This window comes from Brachycentrus maculatus, unplaced genomic scaffold, assembly GCF_059751285.1.
Source record: "Brachycentrus maculatus isolate JH-2025_06_01 unplaced genomic scaffold, ASM5975128v1 h1tg000227l, whole genome shotgun sequence".
In the NCBI taxonomy this organism is placed as follows: domain Eukaryota; kingdom Metazoa; phylum Arthropoda; class Insecta; order Trichoptera; family Brachycentridae; genus Brachycentrus; species Brachycentrus maculatus.
In genome coordinates this window covers 599,639-619,892 of record NW_028280978.1, presented here as the reverse complement: position 1 = coordinate 619,892, position 20,254 = coordinate 599,639, and the positions used below count along the sequence as shown (strand labels likewise).

At 35.3% G+C, this 20,254-nt stretch overlaps 2 protein-coding genes and 1 long non-coding RNA gene across 4 annotated transcripts in view; 2 read left to right on the top strand and 1 right to left on the bottom strand.

Annotated features, from left to right (window-relative positions):
* dpy (fibrillin-like protein dumpy) overlaps positions 1 to 2,245 on the top strand; it is a 155,738-nt gene extending 153,493 nt beyond the window's left edge. The window contains exon 140 of the mRNA XM_088264473.1: positions 696 to 2,245. Within this exon, the coding sequence (XP_088120599.1) occupies positions 696 to 934 (239 nt within the window). The 3' untranslated portion in view covers positions 935 to 2,245. The remainder of the gene's footprint in view (positions 1 to 695) is intronic.
* A 1,154-nt stretch (positions 2,246 to 3,399) lies between these two features.
* The window catches only part of LOC148306764 (uncharacterized), a 34,783-nt gene continuing 17,928 nt past the window's right edge, over positions 3,400 to 20,254 (bottom strand). Inside the window, exons 3-4 of the long non-coding RNA XR_015837956.1 lie at positions 4,370 to 4,470; positions 3,400 to 3,503 (exon numbers count right to left, since the gene is read on the bottom strand). This is a non-coding gene — a long non-coding RNA (uncharacterized LOC148306764). The remainder of the gene's footprint in view (positions 3,504 to 4,369; positions 4,471 to 20,254) is intronic.
* ine (solute carrier family 6 member inebriated) overlaps positions 8,679 to 20,254 on the top strand; it is a 70,302-nt gene continuing 58,726 nt past the window's right edge. For both annotated transcript variants that reach the window (XR_015837954.1, XM_088264460.1), the window contains exon 1: positions 8,679 to 9,466. Coding sequence is in view for 1 of the 2 variants with exons in the window: in XM_088264460.1 (XP_088120586.1) it covers positions 8,979 to 9,466 (488 nt within the window). In the remaining variant the exon portion in view is untranslated. The remainder of the gene's footprint in view (positions 9,467 to 20,254) is intronic.

The following is a 20,254-nucleotide window of genomic DNA, read 5'->3' as shown; positions in this document are numbered from 1 at the left end:
GGTTAGCGTGTTAAGCTACCATGCTGCACGTCCCGGGTTCGATTCCTAGGTGGGGGGGAGAAAATAAATATTAGTGATTTTACATTCTAATATTTATTTACCCGGACTGGTCCATGAAGCGTAGGAGTGATCACCTTGCCTATGAAGGTATGATCACTCCCGCAAGGATCGTAGGAAGTGCTACCTTGATTGTTACTTACATGAGTAAGTAACAATCAAGATAACACTGCATCAATACAATGCAGTGCCCTATGCACCATTGGGTGTGGATAAGGGTTAGAAGAAGAAGTAGAAGAAGTTTAAAATATGTCAGTACTCGGCTTTAAATAAACCATTGAAGCCAGTAATACTTTTTGAAAGTTCAAATTTAAAATTAGTATTGAAAATAAAATAGTATTGAAAAGAAAGAATACTATTTTCCTGTAATTGCGGAAATTCGACACATAAAGGTGGACTGACCAGAGCATTTTGTCATAATGTAACATTCGCGGCGAGCCTCCGACTTTGGATGGAGCTCGGAATGCTGTACTGACTATATGAATTCTCGCATTGTATAGTGTTTTATGTTACGACGAAATGACTCCGGGCAGTCTCACCCTTAACACAGCATACAATTCAACATTACATAAAAATAAAAAAAATAAACTATAGAAATTTATAGAAAATATTGCTCACGCTTAGATTGACTGTTTCAGCCCCATCGAGCTCCCGCAACGAGGACATCTGCGTGTCGCTGGTGTGGCTGGTGGTGGCGCTGGCGCTCACGGCGCTGCTGGCGCTGGTGGCCGTGGCGGCCGCCGTGTCCTGCTGGCTGCTGGGCTGGCGCCGCGCCCCGCCCGCGCCCGGCCCGCTGCCGCACCCGCCCGAGTTCCCCAACCCGCTCTTCGTGCCGCCGCCGTCCTCCGACTACCTCACGCTCCGGCCGCAGCACTGACCGCGCTCCGCCCCCACAGCCGCCGCACGCCGCGCTCTAACTCTGGTGCGACTCCATCTTTCCTTCGGGATTCGACCTGCGCGCGCGTCGGCGGCTGGCGAGCCGTCAGTGACAGTGTCCGGACCGTACAACTGTGTATAATAGAAGAAAAGTGTTTAGTTATAGTTTCCGTCCGCTAATTTTAATGAGAAGACGTTTTATTCCTAACTGTATATCCTTCGAAAGTCAACGACTCGTATAGAATTTAATATTTATCGATACTGCCTACCGGGTCCGCGCAACGCGGCCCGACCTTTCTATGCGACGAATTTTCCGTTTACTTATTGCGCGTGTTGAATATTAGAGATAAAGGTGTGCAATATTGGTGCTCTTATTGTTTATTGCGGAGGAAAGAAGGTAGTTTTAGTGATAAGGTTATACGAAGAACACACTCGGGACCGTGTTACATAAAGATAGTCAAGTTGTAGATAGAAAGGGCCCGAGTGTATCCTTGAAGCGAACATCTCCTCCGTCGGCTCCTCGCGAGAGAGTCAACTTCTACTGTTACGTTTGCAAGACGAGGGAAAATCTCTTGGGTGGCGGGCTTCTTAGCTAACTCTTTAATAGTTCTTTTCTTCTTCTCGATTTGCTCCTTCGCCGTCGTGTCACTGCCTCGCACTCCCCGCTCCCGCTGCCGGGGCCGGAGAGTGTCCTTAGCTTTAACTTAGCGAGCCTTCGGAGGACATTGTTTTATAGTTATTCATTTACAAAATAATCAATATGTATTTTATATGATGTATAAAGTGAAGTTGTGTTATATTTATATTAGAAATATTAGTTATTTTCAAATGCACAAGGTGCTCCGTGTCCGAGGACGGATTGTCAGAGAGCGTTTTCCGAAAAGTAGAATTAAAACTATGAACCGCTCGTCCTCGGAGCGCCCGGCGGTCCCCCGAGTGCGGTGGCCGTCCCCTGAGTGCGACGGCCATCCCCCGGGGGACCGCCACACGCTGTCAAGAAGCCTCGTCTTACCGAGTAAGGAATACCGAAAATAACGCAATGTTTCTACGTCGGATAATAAGACTGGCTCTTTTTCTTTAACTAAGTTGTTTAATAATTTATTTTCTTTTATACTAATCTTAATTTTTTGTTCCTTTGCAAAATAAACTGCCAGCAGAATTAATCCACTTTCTCCTACTAAAATATATTTTTATATACTATATCGAATATTTTAATATCAAAAATCTTCTTATTCAAAATTTAGGAAAAGTAATCTGCTCCGTTTAAATCCTATGTGATATTATCGCTTTGTAATAAAATCAAATCAAATTATTCAAATTGTTTTACTCCATCAAACCCACCAAAACAACCAAATCCACTAAACCTGCTAAAAACCCAAACATTATAAATACAATAATACATTCCCATTGGCCCAGAGGACAGACTTTACTACGCTCTTTCTATAATATGATGTAACTATCACTTTCTGGGGAAAAGGACTTTTCTCCTACTCTTAAGGTCCACCTTATTCACTCTTAAGGTCTCCAGACTGACCGGAGCATTTCGTCGTAACGTAACACGTTACGATGCGAGCATTCAGGCAGTCAGTCCACTGAGCCGAGCGCTCCATCCATAGTTGGTGATGCTCGCCGCAAGCGATGTTACGACGTTATGTTACAACGAAATGCTCCGGTCAGTCTCCACCTTCAAAGTAAAATGTCAAGTTAATGATGCAAATAACAATGTGTTAAAAAGGAAGAAGAAAAAAATTGACATTCTGACATAAATTGACAAAATTCTTTTTTTACAAAATATCAAGAAAAAAAAAACTGATAAAATCCTAAGTCAAGAATTCAAAATCCAAAACACATACATTTAAAAAAAACTAACTAAATCTAAGTAACTAACTAGCCATCACGCCGCTTCTCCACAGGGGTAGGCAGAAAGAATAGAACGCCATACCACCCTATCTTTGCAAACAAACAAAATGTTAAATTTCTCTATTTCATAATATTTTATCTAAAGATAGACAAATCTTTTGATTTTGAATTTTGCGTGTTTGGAAAATCGACTTACATGGATCTGGCGGATTTTGAAAGTAGGCGACACGATTGTTCTTTAAATAAATGTACCTATGATAAATGTATGTTATGTAGATAAATAAATATTATTTTTTGACATCTCATCAAAGATGAAGAAGAATATGGAAGTCTGGGCATTTACGGGGCTGACATTGGGTAACATTCACCAATTCTACCCATTGTTGACAACCACACTACTCAAATTCTTGGAAGTTCTGTATATATGAACCAATTTAGAAACTTGTTCTTGAATCACTAGAACCTCAATTCTTTAGATGTCAAAAAATAATATGAAAATAACTCCTGTAATTGGAGATAATCCAGATTTTGTGAACAAGTATTTGGACACACTCAAAATGTTGTAGATAAATAAAATTAAGAAAAATTAAAATACCCGGCAGAAAGCGAACATGGTGGCTTCGCAATATTCGCGACTGGACCGGGATGAGAGGAGTGGAGTAGTTCCGGACGGCGCAGGATCGCGAAGCCTTTACCATAGTGATCGCCAACTAGGGGGACATGACAGGCACACGAAGAAGAATATGAGGCAAATGCAGTATAATTTATGAGGTGGTAGACCGAGGAAACCTTGAAGTGATCAAATATTTCAAATACTTGAAAGTGGTCGGAGTAATCGGTGGGTATAGAATACACAAAACACTACCACGAGACAAAAACCGACAATGACGCCATCTTGATTTTTGAACTATCCCTGCTTTCTGATTGGCCGATATGGGTCAGAAGGGAAGTGTTTCATGGATATAGCGGAGTTTGAAATACAACGCTGTTTTTAAGTATTTTTATGTGGAATCTAGCAGGGTTTCCAAATATACATATTTTAAACAATAAAACCCACAATTGGCATTCCGATGTGATATTTACTTTAAAATCTTATAAAACTGGATCTGGCGGATTTCGAAACTAAGTGACACATATATCATACGAGGAGATGCATGAATGAATGCTATATTGAACAATGTCTCATTGGATATTGATCTGTTCCATGTGTCCGAAGGAGTTTTCCGAAGCAGGATTCTTCTACACCTTTAACAATAGTATTCTCGCATATTTTCGATTTTAATATATTTTAATATTCACGCTTTAATTTTTTTAGTTTGTAATGTATATGTAAATAGAAAATAAATAAATCAAATTGATTGAAGAAGGATTTGTTGAAGAGGCGAATAATGTTTTCCAAAAAAAATAAAAAAGATTGGTGTGGCATTCTATTGGTTATGGTGCATGGTTAGTTAGTTACGTAAGAACAACAACAAAAACGCAAATAAAATAGAAATATTAAAAAAAAGATTATTTAGGGTTGAATATTTTTTTTAAATGATTTGTAATTTCAAAAAAAATAACTGAAATCACCTACTTAAATATTCTTATTCTTCTTCTGCTTGGCGTAGGTCTTGTGGTCTGTTTTTAAGAGTGATTAGCCTCCTGCGATGTTGATTCCCAGCTGTCAATCCATGTCTAAAATATAAAAATAGTAAAATATTAAAATAATAATACAAAAAACTGAATCCAAAATCTTTGGATACCGTAGAACGGGGCTACTTGAACTTTGATGTGTTAGGCACTTGAGCCCAGTACAAAAAAAAATCTGTGTTTGGTCTACAATAATGAACGTATCGACATGATTCATTGTTTCCCTGACAGGTGACACTTATTGTCACGATACTTCGATCGATACCACGATCTAAATTTTTTTTTTGTACTGGAATCAAGTAACACATCAAAGTTCAAGTAGCCCCGTTCTACGGTACTTTAAAAGGTTTTGGATTCAGTTTTTTGTAGTCTGGATTAATATCCAGACTATGAAATCCAGCGAGTGTTTTTGCCTAGAATTTTCACTCATGAATTACATAAAATTACAGTAACTTTAAACATAAAGAGTAAATCCACTCACGAGTAAGCATAGGCTACAAAACTTAAGAAGTTGAAGCCTGAGCAGGGTCATGATAAGCTGTGTTGCACAAGCCGTAGCTAGATTTCAGAGTCACTTGGACGTTAGGTAATTTCAAAAAAATACTATTAACTTACAAATAGCTAACTCTAATCTTAAAATTATATTATATTTAAATTATATATTACAATTACATATATTTATTATATTATATTTATATTATAATTAGAGAAAATTATGTAATCAAATACGACATGGCTGAATGATGCAATCTATTTCAGATCTCCCTACTTCCATTTATCCATTTATTAATTGCCCTTTTACATTGAGTTTCTATATTTGATGACTTTATGGACAGTGGGAGCGAATGTAATTGCATAGTTATCAAAGTGAGATTGTCCGCCTGTAGTGTAATGGTCAGCACGCTCGGCTACCGTTCTGGAGGTCCCGGGTTCGATTCCCAGGGGGGTCAAATAAATATAAGTGATTTTTTCACTGTAATATTTATTCAATATTACCCTGGACTGGTACCTGAAGCGGAGGGCTGATCACCTTTCCTTCGTGTGTAAACGATCAAGATAACACTGTGTTCATATGAAGCAGTGCCCTATGCACCATTGGGGTGCGAATAAGGGTTTTATTATTAATTAATCAAAGTTCTTTTGACCAAAAGTGGTATGTGTTAGATTTTGTTAGATGCGTTTCTGTGTTTTAGATCATTTAGTTCTCTGTATATTACCATAAAGTGTAAGAGTTTTTTTAAAGTCTTCAGTAGTTTACGAGGGATTTTAGCTCTAACAAACAAAATATAGGGTGTTTTTTTAAGGTTTGGTTTTTAAACTAGCAACAATTTTTTCTTTTTTTAAAATTCTTTTGCAAATTGAAAAAAATTATTTTTATAAATACAAATACAAAAAATATATATAAAATATAAATACAAAAAAAGATCCCACAAAGGCATGGCCTGTGTGTGGGTATACAATATAATTCAAGTACTGGCAAGAATACAATCGATAATATAAGAAGTAGAACTAGAATAAAAGTGTTCATATGAAATACAAAAAATACAAAATACTTGACTAACAGAAAACAAAAATAAAATAAAAAACTCAAAAAATAACAAAAGATGAAAAACGTTAAACATTGTTTCTACACACTGTCAATTTGACAGTTGACAGTTGATTTGTAGTCAGTACATTTTGCGATTTTACCATGAATAGACTGAATGACCATTATGCGCGTCGCAGGTTCGGTGAATGGGCCGAAAACAATATTCAGTTTGACGCTCTTATTCAACGCAAAATTTTGTTCACCAATGATGCACGTTTTTGGTTAAATGGCTAACCATCAAACATAATTGCCGAATTTGGAGTGGAGAAACCCCAGAAGCCTTTGTCGAGACGCCCTTACATCCATTAAAAGTCACTGTTTGGTATGCTTTATGGGTAGGTGTATTTTCAATGTCAAAGTGTGTCAATGGAGTGCTCTACAAAACCATGATTACTGACTTCTTCGTATCTCAGATGAATGACATTGATGTGACCAGAGGTGTGCTTTCAACAAGATGGCTCAACATGCCACACCGCGGGTGCCACCACCAATTTTTTGCGGGAAATTTGAATTTATATACCTCTAAAAAAAGACCTATACATTGTAATAAAAATAAATAAAGGAAATAAGAAAATTCAGAAAATAAAAAGTTAAAGATAGATAACCCTAGATAACTAAACTTGATTTGTAGATACATAGTAACTAAACATTCGTCTGGCGGACTACGCAATAAAAAACGTGAAAATTATCAAAAGTATTTATTAAAAACACTTAAGTTTGGTTTATTAGGAATGAATGTAAGAGACATTCAACAATTAATCACTTTTCCGTAAACAAAGCCAAAGATTAAGAAGAATATGTAAATGCCCAGACTTCCATATTCTTCTTCATCTTTGATGAGATGTCATAAAAAAATATGAAAATAACTCCTGTAATTGGAGATAATCCAGATTTTGTGAACAAGTATTTGGACACACTCAAAATGTTGTAAGAAATAATGCATTACACAAAGTTTTCTTTACTTATTTATAGATATCACACTTAGTATCTTTATAATATGAACCACCTCGAATGGGGCGTGGTTTAATATACTCGGCATCGAATAAAACAACTAAAATATTATATGTCAAGGTATGCTTAAACCGCGACTGATGTGCGAATGTAAAATTTTCTTTGTCGCCAATATTTGGCGGCCGGTGTGTCGATGGGTTAAAACCTGATATTTTAGTAAAATGTCCCGACGGAATCCCGGGATAATGTGGTAACCCTAAGTTGCTAAAATATTTGTAAAGACACCTGCGTGTTGCGAAACCTACACAAAGCGCGAATATATTAGGGCGAATTTGTAAAGAGATGTAAACCGGTTTCATCACTTCTATTCTTACCTACTATCTCTTAAAAACGATTGCCTGTTTTAAAGCAAAAAAAAATTGAAATAAAATTACAGAATAGCTTTCCGGTCACTCGTTGCTGTGGCTCAGTCGAGTTAAATGAAAAAAAAAAGAAAATAGAAAGCACACATTTCTAATTTGTATAATATCGCAATGCTTGTGAAGCAATGAAAATATTGAAAATCTATGAACTAACAATGCAATGGAACACATTGAAAATGCATTGAAAGTTACAGCAGCTGTCAAGAAGCACGTTGTCCGCCATGAGACATATATACTATTGCGTGTGTTTTGCTGATACGTTCAACAGATGGCGCTGCCGTTACGGTATTAGAAGCATGTTTTTTACCTGTCATAGATACATAAAAACGCGCGTATTCAAATGCAACGATGTGTCGAAATCTCAAAGAAATTGGTGAATATCTTAAGAAGATTTAAGATTTTGAACAAACGAACATTTACGTATTTATATTTTAAAAATTAAAAAATTATTAAAATTATTAAAATTATTTAAAAAAACGCGTGTATTCAAATGCAACTCAAAATTTCAAAGCAATCGTTGAATTACTTTGAGAGATTTAAGATTTTGAACAAACCTTTTTTTATTTACGTATATTATTACAAAAAAAACTTAAATGGTTTCCAATGGAAACATTTTCTATCAATGTAATTTGTCATTTTAAAATGATTTGCATTATATTGTCGCAGGAACCTTTAATACTTTTCTTTATTTATTTGCAAATATTTGTATTATTTTATGTATTAATTTTTAAATCGAACAGAGATTTTTTGAGTCTACTAAGTTGTATTTTATTAAAAAACACATAAAAATTTATATTGTGCATTTATGCCGTTTCGCCTAGTTATGCATTTTTAAACGAATTCGTTTGAAAATGCCATAACTAGGCGAAACAATTGTCACAATATTAGTTTTTATGTGTTTTTTTTTTAAATAAAATACAACTTAGTAGACTCAAAAAATCTGTGTTTGATTTAAAAATTAATACATAAACTAAAATGGAGTTCTACAAATTAAATGACGACGTATTATTATGACGACTGCGTTACATTCTCATGCCTGTAAATATAGGTATTATAATACAGAAATGTAGTATTTTTTATAATCTAGCGGAACGTTTTCAGTAAAAAAAGATGATTATATTTACAATATTTTATGCAGATAAAAAAATAAAGTATTGTTGCATGTCTGAACGCGTGCAATTTGAATCCGCGTATTGCGTAGTTTTCATAACTCGAGCTTTGTTTACCCGGCTATAACACAGATGGCGTCTCGATGCAGAAATTACGATAGCCCGGGAAGGTGGGCGTCCGTCAAGTTGAGTTCGCGCGGCAAACAGCAACAACAGCGCAGCACGCGCGCGTATAGGAGCCTCTGCACAGGCAGCTCGTTGCGTCAGCCACTCGCTCAGTCACTCGTCACTCGTCACCGGTCGCCGGTCGCCAGTCGCCAGAGCGGCGTGACAGATCAGATAACAGCTGGTCGCGAATTAAAAAAAATTGTGTCACTATGTCTGCGGCATTATCGTTCGATTTAAACAGCTCCGCGTCGCTAAACTGACACCGAAACATGTCATAAAGATATCGCGTTCATTTTTCGTTTTAAGGCCGCCGAGATGAGCGGAGGGTACAGCCCGCCGGAGGAGCGCCCGAGCGGCATCAGCCCTCTGCACCGCAGCGCCATCAACAACAGAACCAAGATGGACGGAGCCAAGTCCAAGGATGAAGAGGAGAGACAGCTCATGAGCATCTACAGCCGCAAGCCGGCGGTGTCGCGGGTCGAGCTGGAGCCCGACGGGGAGGACGAGGGCATCACGCTCATGTTCAACGCCAACAGGCCGCGGCTGCTGGAGCTCAGCCCGCCCCCGCGGCAGTTCCGCAGCACGCGGAGCCTGCGGCAGGGCGAGGAGGGCCCGCAGCCGCTGGCGCGCTCGGGCTCGGCCGTGTTCTCGGACTGCGGCAGCCAGATGTCCAAGTTCCCGGACGCGCTGTCCATGCGCTCGCTGGCCTCCATAGGCATGGGCTCCACGGACGGCCGCCGGATGGTCATCCGCCGCGTGCCCACGTCGCCCAACGAGCTGCTCAACCTGGTCAACCCTCCGACGTGAGTACTGCTTCCTTCTTACAATATTGTGTTAATAATACGACTACCAACTCGGATTCTGATGAGATTCTCGTACGATGCTCGTCATTTTATGTACAGTATTATTATTTATTATATTCTCAATATTATTAACCCTTTCCGGTCCCCCAAATTTATTTTAAAAAATCTAGGTAGACAGTTACATTCCAATTTGGAAAGCATATTTTGTCCTCTACTCCACATACTGTTGTAATAGATACGAGTGACAAAAATGTAAGCTTGAAATTTAAATAAATAATACTAATGATGAAAAAAAATGTCGAATAACATCCGACATGGGACCTAAGAGCAAAAAATCGATGTCGAATGAGATTCGACATTGGACCAGTAAGGGTTAATATAGTTATCGTAATAATCGTAGTCGTACAGGAGAAAGTGACCAACTAACAAAACGTCAAATGTTCAGGAGGGACATTTAAGCCACTTTTCTTGGCAAGAAAATAAACATCAATGCAGTTAGTCATTTTCATCAAGTCAATATATTATACTTCCATGTTTAAAATCCTTTGGGATTTTTTCAGGGCATATTAAGCTAGTAAGATAACAAATAGTCAATGATTACGTTTTTGTAAAAAAATACACTTGGTCACTTTCTCCTGTATGACTAACTACGATATGTAAAAAGCATTTACATCGATGTTAGTCATTTTTACTTTTTTATTTTTTTACAAAATAATGATAATATTAGTATACAACCACTCACCGAGATTTTTATGTCTACCGGTTTCGAGACGTACCCATCTCTTCGTCAGGACAATCACTACTACAGCATGCAAACAATACTACCCGTCACCACCATAGCACTATTCACACACTTAAAACCACACAAATGTGCCGTAAAAATACATGTGATAAATATTTTGTGTAGTTTTAAGTGTGTGAATAGTGCTAGGTAGTATTTTTTGCATGCTGTTGTAGTGTTGTCCTGACGAAGAGACTGGGTACGTCTCAAAACCGGTAGACATAAAAATCTCGGTGAGTGTTTATATACCAATATTATTTTTTTATTTTTTATTTTTTTATGGATTTTATTTGAAATAGTAATCAGTTATGTTCTTATCATTATGTTTATTGCAAACTCTTCTAAATTACGAATTTCCACATGTTTCTGTTATAATATTGTTTGTTGTTTAAACGCGACATTCTCTTAATAAAAATAATAAATATATCTGTTACATTACAAGGTAAAATAACAAAAATATTGTGTATGAAACATGAACTATAAAAATGTGTTTTTCATAAGTTATGCTAACGTTTTTGCGAGTGGAAAAGTTAAAGAATGCACAGAACTGAATTGGAAATTAATTTATGTAGTAGATACGTATCTAGTTGCACAGAAACTAGATTACTCGACCAATTTCATAAGTTATACGATAGATAATTTATAACAATCAGCCATTATTATCACTATTAAACGGTTTACAAACAAAATTTGTAAAAATACGAGAACTTTCGATAATATTCCTAGGTATTTTTTGTGTAACTAAATAAGCTAAATATTTTGGAAAAAAATAATAATTAGCTCACGCCGCACAGTGCGTTATTTTGGCAATCTAGGGGTACTTTATTATTACGCTTAAAATATACCGGTTTTAGTAGGTTTTTGGATACTATCACTTATAAAATACATGATTGAGTGAACATTTTGTATTTATCTTATAGTATTTCTAGAAAGATATGATAAAATGGGTATTAAAACAACTTTCATGCTTTATGAAAAGAGGTCACAGTTAAATGTGTTTGTATTACACTTAAATGTTTTGGCAGATATTAATATTATTTAAATATTTGTTGTAGATGCATATATGCATAAAACGTCATCACCAATGTTTGTAAAAGAAAGGTATATATTCGTATATGAGGCCAGGAATTATTTGAAAATGGAGAATATTCAAGTTATGTTTTATTCAGAATCACTATTATATAAATATTCTTCTGATTCATCAAACTCATATTTTAAGTTCTGTTTGAATAGATAAACATGATCACATGGCATCGGATACTTTACACGGTAATATGACATACTTTACTAGATGTACGCTGATTTACAAACTAGAGAACCCTTAATTACTATATTATTATCAATATAACATACTTTTATTATTTAATAAATTATCATGAATGAAAACTTTGATATTTAGTATTTTAAATAACCCGCATACGTTAAAAACAATTTATATAAACGTTAGTTTGTTCAAAATCTCAATATTCTCAACGATTACTATGAAATTTTGATACAACGTAGAATTAGTATACGCGCGTGTTTTTATATACCTGTAAGAGGTGTTTACCTCTGTTTCTACTGTTAAAATGTTTTTTTTTTTAAATACATTTTTTGGCCGCAATGACAGTGCCATCTGTTAAACATAACATCAACACAAAAAACGCTAAACATTGCTCATGACGGACGGCGTGTTTCTTTTTTCTTCTTTTGTTTAAACATTGCTCATGACGGACGGCGTGTTTCTTTTTTCTTCTTTTGTTTCAAAGATTTTCAATTTTCATTGCTTTACAAGCATTGTGAAATGAAACACATAAGAAATGTGTGCTTTCTGTTTTCTTTCTTTTCCATTGAATAAGACCGAGCCACAACAACGCGTGGCCGAGTATAGCTTGTAAGAAGTAACATACTTAACCTATTTAGATATTTTACATTTATATTCGCTTGGTAAATACCACTTTTCATTGTGACACGTGTATGCACTCTGCATTATCTTCAAACACCGTATATGAAGCTGAAGTCTAAATTTTAGAGTTGTGTCCTTGGGACGTTGAAGGATGAAGTGTGATAGGAGCTATTTTTTGTATCAGTGGGAACATGGACAATACGGCTGTCCAAATTTAAAACACAGTAAGGGACATTTTTTTTGTAGTACGTTTTTTTAGCATTTTTGGACTAAGTAGAGTCTACTTAGTCCATAAATGCAAAAAAAAACGTACTACAAAAAAAATGTCCCTTACTGTGTTTTAAATTTGGACAGCCGAATAGGGGGGAGGTTTTAGTAATTGTCATATTTTTATGTTTGTGAATTTCTATTGTTTCGAAACGTTGCAGTTTATGACTATTAAGTTGTTTTTTATTTGACTAAAATAGGTTTCAATTTTTTTATTTATTGGTGACTTCGATCTAGCAACGGTTTATATGTACGATATCGCTTATATCACCATATAGATTCTATCCCTTCGACCTCTTCCCGCTGTTATTTTAATGTTTTTAAAGGTAGATTACTTTTAGGAATAAATATATATTTAAAAAAACATCTGACGCCTCGTTTACTGTATTGTAAATGTGTATTCCACAGAAAAAAAACGCATCAACTTTTGATTTAAAAAAGCGTGTGTGTGTATTGTTATGTATTATACTTTCACCAGTCGCATCCCACACGAACATACATATTGAATTAGAAATATTTCGCAAACTAATAAGTATATACGTTTATTTACTCTATATATAAAAATAAAATTAATTAAAAAAAAACACTACCGTAGAACTGGGCTACTTGAACTTTGATGTGTTACTTGAGCCCAGTATAAAAAAATATTTAAATCTGTATTTGGTCTACAATAATGAACGTATCGACATGATTCATTCTTTCCCTGACAGGTGACACTTCGATACTTCGATCGATACCACGATCTAAATATTTTTTTTGTACTGGGCTCAAGTAACACATCAAAGTTCAAGTAGCCCCGTTCTACGGTACACAAAAGAAAACATACATATTTTTATGTTTAGATTTGTAAACAATTAAAGATATTTATAGATTTGGCGTTTAATTTGTAGAACTCCATTTTAATATGAATTAATATGATAACACATCATGAGAATAACCTATTGTAATAAAAAATAACGAAAACACGCGACGGTATGGCGTATCGCTCACTCCTTTCAAGAACGTCATAACTCAAAAAACTTGATTTTTCAGGAGAACTTTTTTAAAGTTTAAAAATATAACACAGTGTATTAAAAATAAATATCAAGCCACTTATTGAACTTTTTACTGTGCAACAGATATTTTAAGGTAAAACCTGAAGGTTTTTTCTCCATTCGAAAAATATTAAGTATATTTAAAAAATAATTAAAAAGTACCTTTTCTTCAAAATGCATAAACAACACTTTCTGCCCTGTAGCGGGTAAATAATAAGTTTAAAAAATGACGATTTCGCTGGGATATAGTACATTTTCTGGGCATTCTGAAAACATGCACAACTGAAAATTGACGACTTTTGATTTATGACGTTCTTGAAAGGAGTGAACGATATGTCAGAGATCGACACAGATCAAAAATGGTATCTAAATCGTCAACATTCTAGCGTTAGAGATGTCCATTTCATATAGAATCATGGGTGGCTTTTTCGAATATGAAAATGTTGACGATTGAGTTACCATTATTGGAATTCATTCACACCCTTATCCGCACCCCAATGGTGTATAGGGCACTGCATTATATAAACGCAGTGTTATCTTGATCGTTAACACACGAAGGAAAGGTGATCAGCCCTCCGCTTCAAGTACCAGGGTGATATTTAATAAATATTAGAGTGAAAAAATCACTTATATTTATTTGACCCCCCTTGGGAATCGAACCCAGGACTTTCAGAACGGTAGCCGAGTGTGTTGGCCATTACACTACAGAGGCGAACATAATAATTACCAATACATGTATTTGGAATACATAATTTGGACTTTTTGAAGAAAAGAGATTTTCGGAATAAAGAGTTTAATATTTTTTTGCGTTGTGGCCCTTTCGCATTTAACCAGCGATATATCGTAGATGATTAAAAACCTACACCTTAAAGAATGTGGAGTAAAACGATAATTTTAGTAAACATTTCTTTATCTCGATAAACATATACTAATATACAACATTTTGAGTGTGTGTGATTATAATCCAGGATTCGGACCTCACATACTAATATAAGAGTTTCTGCTGAGTAAAAATATTCTTTACATCTCACCAATAGATGTCTCTAGTGAAGTTCTAGTGATTCAAGAACAAGGTTTCTAAATTGGTTCATATATACAGAACTTCCAAGAATTTGAGTAGTGTGGTTGTCAATAATGGGTAGAATTGGTGAATGTTACACGTGTGTAAAGTGATCACTTAAACCAGCCGATGACGGTCGTCAGCCCCGTAAATCCCCAGACTTCCCTATTCTTCTTCATCTTTGATGAGATGTCAAAAAAGTAATACACTAATATGATATTATTTTGTAATATCTCATCAAAGATGAAGAAGAATATGGAAGTCTGGGCATTTACGGGGCTGACGACCGTCATCGGCAGGTTTAAGTGATTACTTTACACATGTGTAACATTCACCAATTCTACCCATTATTGACAACCACACTACTCAAATTCTTGGAAGTTCTATATATATGAACCAATTTAGAAACCTTGTTCTTGAATCACTAGAACTTCATTAGAGACATCTATTGGAATTTGAGTAGTGTGAATTTGAGTTGTAGAATTTGAGTAGTGTGGTTGTCAATAATGGGTAGAATTGGTGAATGTTACACGTGTGTAAAGTGATCACTCAAACCAGCCGATGACGGTCGTCAGCCCCGTAAATGCCCAGACTTCCATATTCTTCTTCATCTTTGATGAGATGTTACAAAATAATATGAAAATAACTCCTGTAATTGGAGATAATCCAGATTTTGTGAACAAGTATTTGGACACACTCAAAAAGTTGTACTAATATGATATTACCCGTAACACTTAAAATATAAAACTGTTACTAAAAGGCAGTTTAAAAATATCGTGTAAATTTTATACATCAAAATAATTTTACCTACAGAAATATATGTACGGCTTACGCGATTATTCACATTTCAGGCATTTTATTGTGCGATTATTATCATTAAAAAAACGGGTTTGGTGAATGAACTTTGGAGAGTTAAAGTTGATAAATGTTTGCGTAAAATACATACATACAGTCATTGCCCATATTATTAGCGCACGTTGGGTTTTTAAAATGGTAATACTAGTTTTTCTTTGTTATGTAGTCTAATTTGAATCAAACAAAATCTATAGAACGACATAATAAATTTCATACATTTTTTACTGATGCATTTATTCAATATATCGTACATCAGATAATATTTACATATTTAAACCAGAGGCGACAATAACTGTAAGGGCGTTTGTGCACTACACGGAATTTTACCGTCCGGCACGTCAGTTAGCGTTTTAAAGTGATGATTGGCTTGTGCTTTTGTCCATCTTTCTTCGAATCGGTTCTTGATAGGTGCGTGAACACGTTGCGCGTTAATTCGATCACGATAAACTGTCATAGTCGCATTCGGGTAGTGGACAATCGCCCTAAGGGCGTTTGTGCACTACACGGAATTCTACCGTCAGGCACGTCAGTTAGCATAAATTCGATCACCCTAAACTGTCGTAGTCGCTTTCATTTTTCAAAACCGGACTGCTGGACGGTAAAATTACGGGTAGTGCACAAACGCCCTTAAGGCGAAAGCACAAGCCAATCCAAGCCTATCATCGTTTTAAAACGCTAACTGACGAGCCGAACGATAAAATTCCATGTAATTCCATATAGTGCACAAACGCCCTAGGGGCGCTTGTCCACTACCCTGAATTTTACCGTCCAGCAGTACGGTTTTGAAAAATGAAAGCGACTACAACAGTTTAGCGTGATCGAATTTACGCGTAACGTGTTCACGCACCGATCAAGAGCTCCAATCCGAAGAAAGATGGACAATAGCACAAGCCAACAAACAAACGCACAAAGGGGGGCAACAATTTACCATTTTACCCTAATTACAACCTGTTCGTTAAATAAGAGTTCTGTTGAATCTTGTAGAACAAAAATAAGAAATCATTTGTTTTAAAATGAAGTTGTTAGTTTCATTGCAATTTATTAGTCTCTTGCATTAGTGTGTTTCGGCCAAAATCTGTGTATTTTACAGAATAATTTATGTATTAAAAATAGTATTAATAAATGTACGCGAGAAGAACAAAGAGACGCAGTTCAGTAAGTTTTAAATGTTACAAATACTGTCCCCACCCCATGCAACGCCTTTAAAATAGTATTTAAGGGGTGGCGGACAAATATTTGGGTGCTGCGCGCGAGTGTTTTTGCCTAGAATTTTCACTCATGAATTACATGAAATTATAGTAACTTTAAACATAAAGAGTAAATCCACTCACAAGTAGGCATAGGCTATGAAACTTTTAAAGTTGAAGCCTGAGTAGGGACATGATAAACGGTGTTGCATAAGCCGTAGCTAGATTTCAGAGTCACTTGGACGTTAGGTAATTCAAAAAAAAAAATATTTGGGTGCTCAGATTAAATAAGATTCGAAACGTGTATACGCCGCGCTCGCTCTGTTTTTATATTGGTGTCGCTTTGTTCTTCTCGCCCCTTGTGTTTTGTAATTTTCGATATATTGGTGTAATTTTGATATTTTCACACTTATAACTTTGTAATTTTTAATAAATAAAGGATTGTCTTCATTTGCGCGTTTTCGTCTTCCCAATGACAAGTGTTCCAGTACCGTTAGTAGTAACAAGTGAATGAAGTTTTCTGCAATGCATTTTAGTGAAACTCATTTGAATATGATGGTGATTGGCCGATTAGAGCTCATACGAATGTCGCTCTTTATTAGTGCATCCGGAACCAATGATTCCCTTGTCCAATTGAATGAATATTATTTGTATAAATCTTTCTAGACCAATCCCATTCGGGAAAGGACATTATTCAATGAGCGTCTCATCCCGCGACGAGACATTTTTATGAGATCGTAGGAGGCTACGGTCCGGGAGATGGTCTCGCCGTTATTTATGCGTTTTTACAGGAACTGCCAAAATACTAGCAAAAGTAAACGTACCTTCTGGTGTAAACGTCATAATATCACTTTTCATATCGTATCATTTATATTTTAAAAAAAATGTCATAAATCTAATCAGGTTAAACAAATAGTAACAAATGGATGGTCATAGCATCATCATTAAAACAATAAGTATTGTTAAAACGTATGTATTTACGGTTATGTATATCATATCATAACCTATCTATTTGACGAATTCGCGACGGGTGAGTAAAAGACCATAAACAATATGCTAGATGTAGGTATGTAGGATAAGTACTTATATTTTGTTGATGGTTTTTGAAAAATTGAAAAGAGGCACGTTCGAAAGAGGCCGGTAATTTGCTAGAGAATAAATATGATTAGATAAAGGCAGGATACAAAAAGTGGGAATCATTTAAATTACTTTTTAGTATAGAATTATCACTAAGTAGACGAAATTTTAACGGGTTTTGTGAATTCGAGGATATAAAAGATAAATTTTGTTCTACTTGGTAAATACCAAAATTTCAAAATCTACTGTGACACGTGTTTCTATGAATTCCGCATCATTTTCAAACACCGTGCAATGTGGAATGTATTAGAACACGTATCACAATATACTATAAGAAATAGTGGTATTTACCAAGTAAAACTTAACAAAATATAATTAAAAATTAATATACAACATTTTGAGTGTGTCGAAATACTGGTTCACAAATCTGGATTGTCTCCAATTATAGGAGTTATTTTTCATATTATTTTTTGACATCTCATCAAAGACGAAGAAGAATATGGAAGTCTGGGCATTCAATAAATGCCCAGACTTCCATGTTCTTCTTTATCTTTGATGAGATGTCAAAAAATAATATGAAAAATTAATAGATATTACCACAAAGTAACTGCCGAATCAATAAAATCGTGTTCTATTTCACAAATATCAACATGTTACAGTAGGCGATTTTTAAAACCTTCACCTTTGGCTTTAGTGACGAATAAATAATTATTTCATCAAACATTCTTAGGATAATAGACTATAGTTTAGACAAAAACGCACGAAAATAACAATAAGACAATAAATAAATGTACGTTCTTACATATAATTATTGTATTTTATAAACATATTATACACATAGCCTATGATTTGATCACGAAATCAAAATCTTCTTAACGTACAGCTAAAATATAATGGAGATGCCGCTTATAAATTTGAGAAAAAAAAAGTATTATCGTCCAGGGTCACGCTAATTAACCTAGTTTTCAAATTGCGCTCAACAGTCGGAGAATCGTTTGGTGAATTAACTTTATATGAGTACCAGCATCGTCATTCATACCTGAGCTTCCACGTGTAAAGGTATTATATATTCTTTTAAAAAATTGAATAATTAAATAATGACTGAAAAAAATGAGAATCTATTACGGTGGAAATATTATTTTATTGTTTTTTAAACTATTGGGTGTCATAACCGCTGCAGTTTTCCACTTAGAGCACCGTTATAATATTCGAAAACTGTCAAAAATAATTTATTTCCTGTTTTAACGCGTGTTTTAAAATATTAATATTTTAAAGATAATACACTTTTTTAAATACTTAGTATTGTCGTAGGTTTTAAATGATCATATTTACTTTTAATAAGGGGGTAATCGTAACTATACAATTCACTATGCGACCGGCTGTGCGAGGAGCCAGACGTGTCTCCGTTTACAGTGATTTTTTTTAAAGAATATTTATGAGGATTATATTTTTATAAATGTATGTTGAAAAAATATTTTTATCATTTTGTCCTTGCCTTTCAATAACTCTTTTTTTCTCAAAACCATATATAATATTTATTTATCATGTATAAGAAAAACTCGTTTTTTTCAATACAAAATGGTGCTTTAAGCAAAAAATTCAATTGCCTGGGCTTAAAGAAAATTATGTCGTGGGGTATCGATTACCCCGCCTTAAAATAGCGTTTTGTAGAAAAAACAAATACTTATGTATCATTTTTCAAAGTTATAAAGTAAAATTATAATAAGAAAATTAAATACCAATATATAATCTAACAATCAAAGTGATTTTATGATATATATATAAAGGTAGGCGATATTTGCCTACCTTTATTATTTATTTATTTTCTAAAATAAATGAGAAATATTTGTGTTTTTATTATTTACAAAAATACTTCAATTTCATATTATTTATGTGAGCCTTGGCGGCTCATTAGAAATAGTAATCAAATTGTGGTAGAGTGGGTTCAAACCCAGAAACGGACTCAAGAGTCCGCGACACAAACCACGGGACCACAACCCGACACACAATATATCATAGAATTGCGGCGGTCGTCTTTTAAACCGCTAGATACGCATTTCAGTCACGACACGGTGACAAGGTTTATAATGATGTCATAAAGGTACTTCATTATGATCATTACGGACGGAAAGGTGTCGGTAGGAACCGACGGCCTCGACAATGGGACATATTTAGGTGTGTGAGTTGGGAGTTCATGGCACGTCATCAGCTCGCCGCTGTCACCTCTGGCCGGTGACTTGTGACCTGTGCCAAGGTCAGATCGAGCGGGATTGGAAATTGAAACCATCCGCTGGCCGAGAGGAGGTTATAAGTGACAGAGCGCATTGGATGTCGCCTTCCGCACGTTGCCTACATTCAGCATCACGTGCATTTTACGTAATCAAAATTGGAAATCATCTACGTACGTAGGATTATTCATTGTCTTCATACCTTGGATTATTCATTGTCGTTGGGATAGTGCCAAGTAGGCAGGTCGTGATTGATTAATGTCCTTATGTTCGAATTCACAAAACATGTTAAAAGAATGACCTCGTAACGAAAAGTTCATACAAAAAAGAGATTAGAACGATTCTCACCCTTTGTATCATGGATTCATCCAATACAGATTGTCTTTTTCTCTAGTAAATACCCAGCGCTTAGAA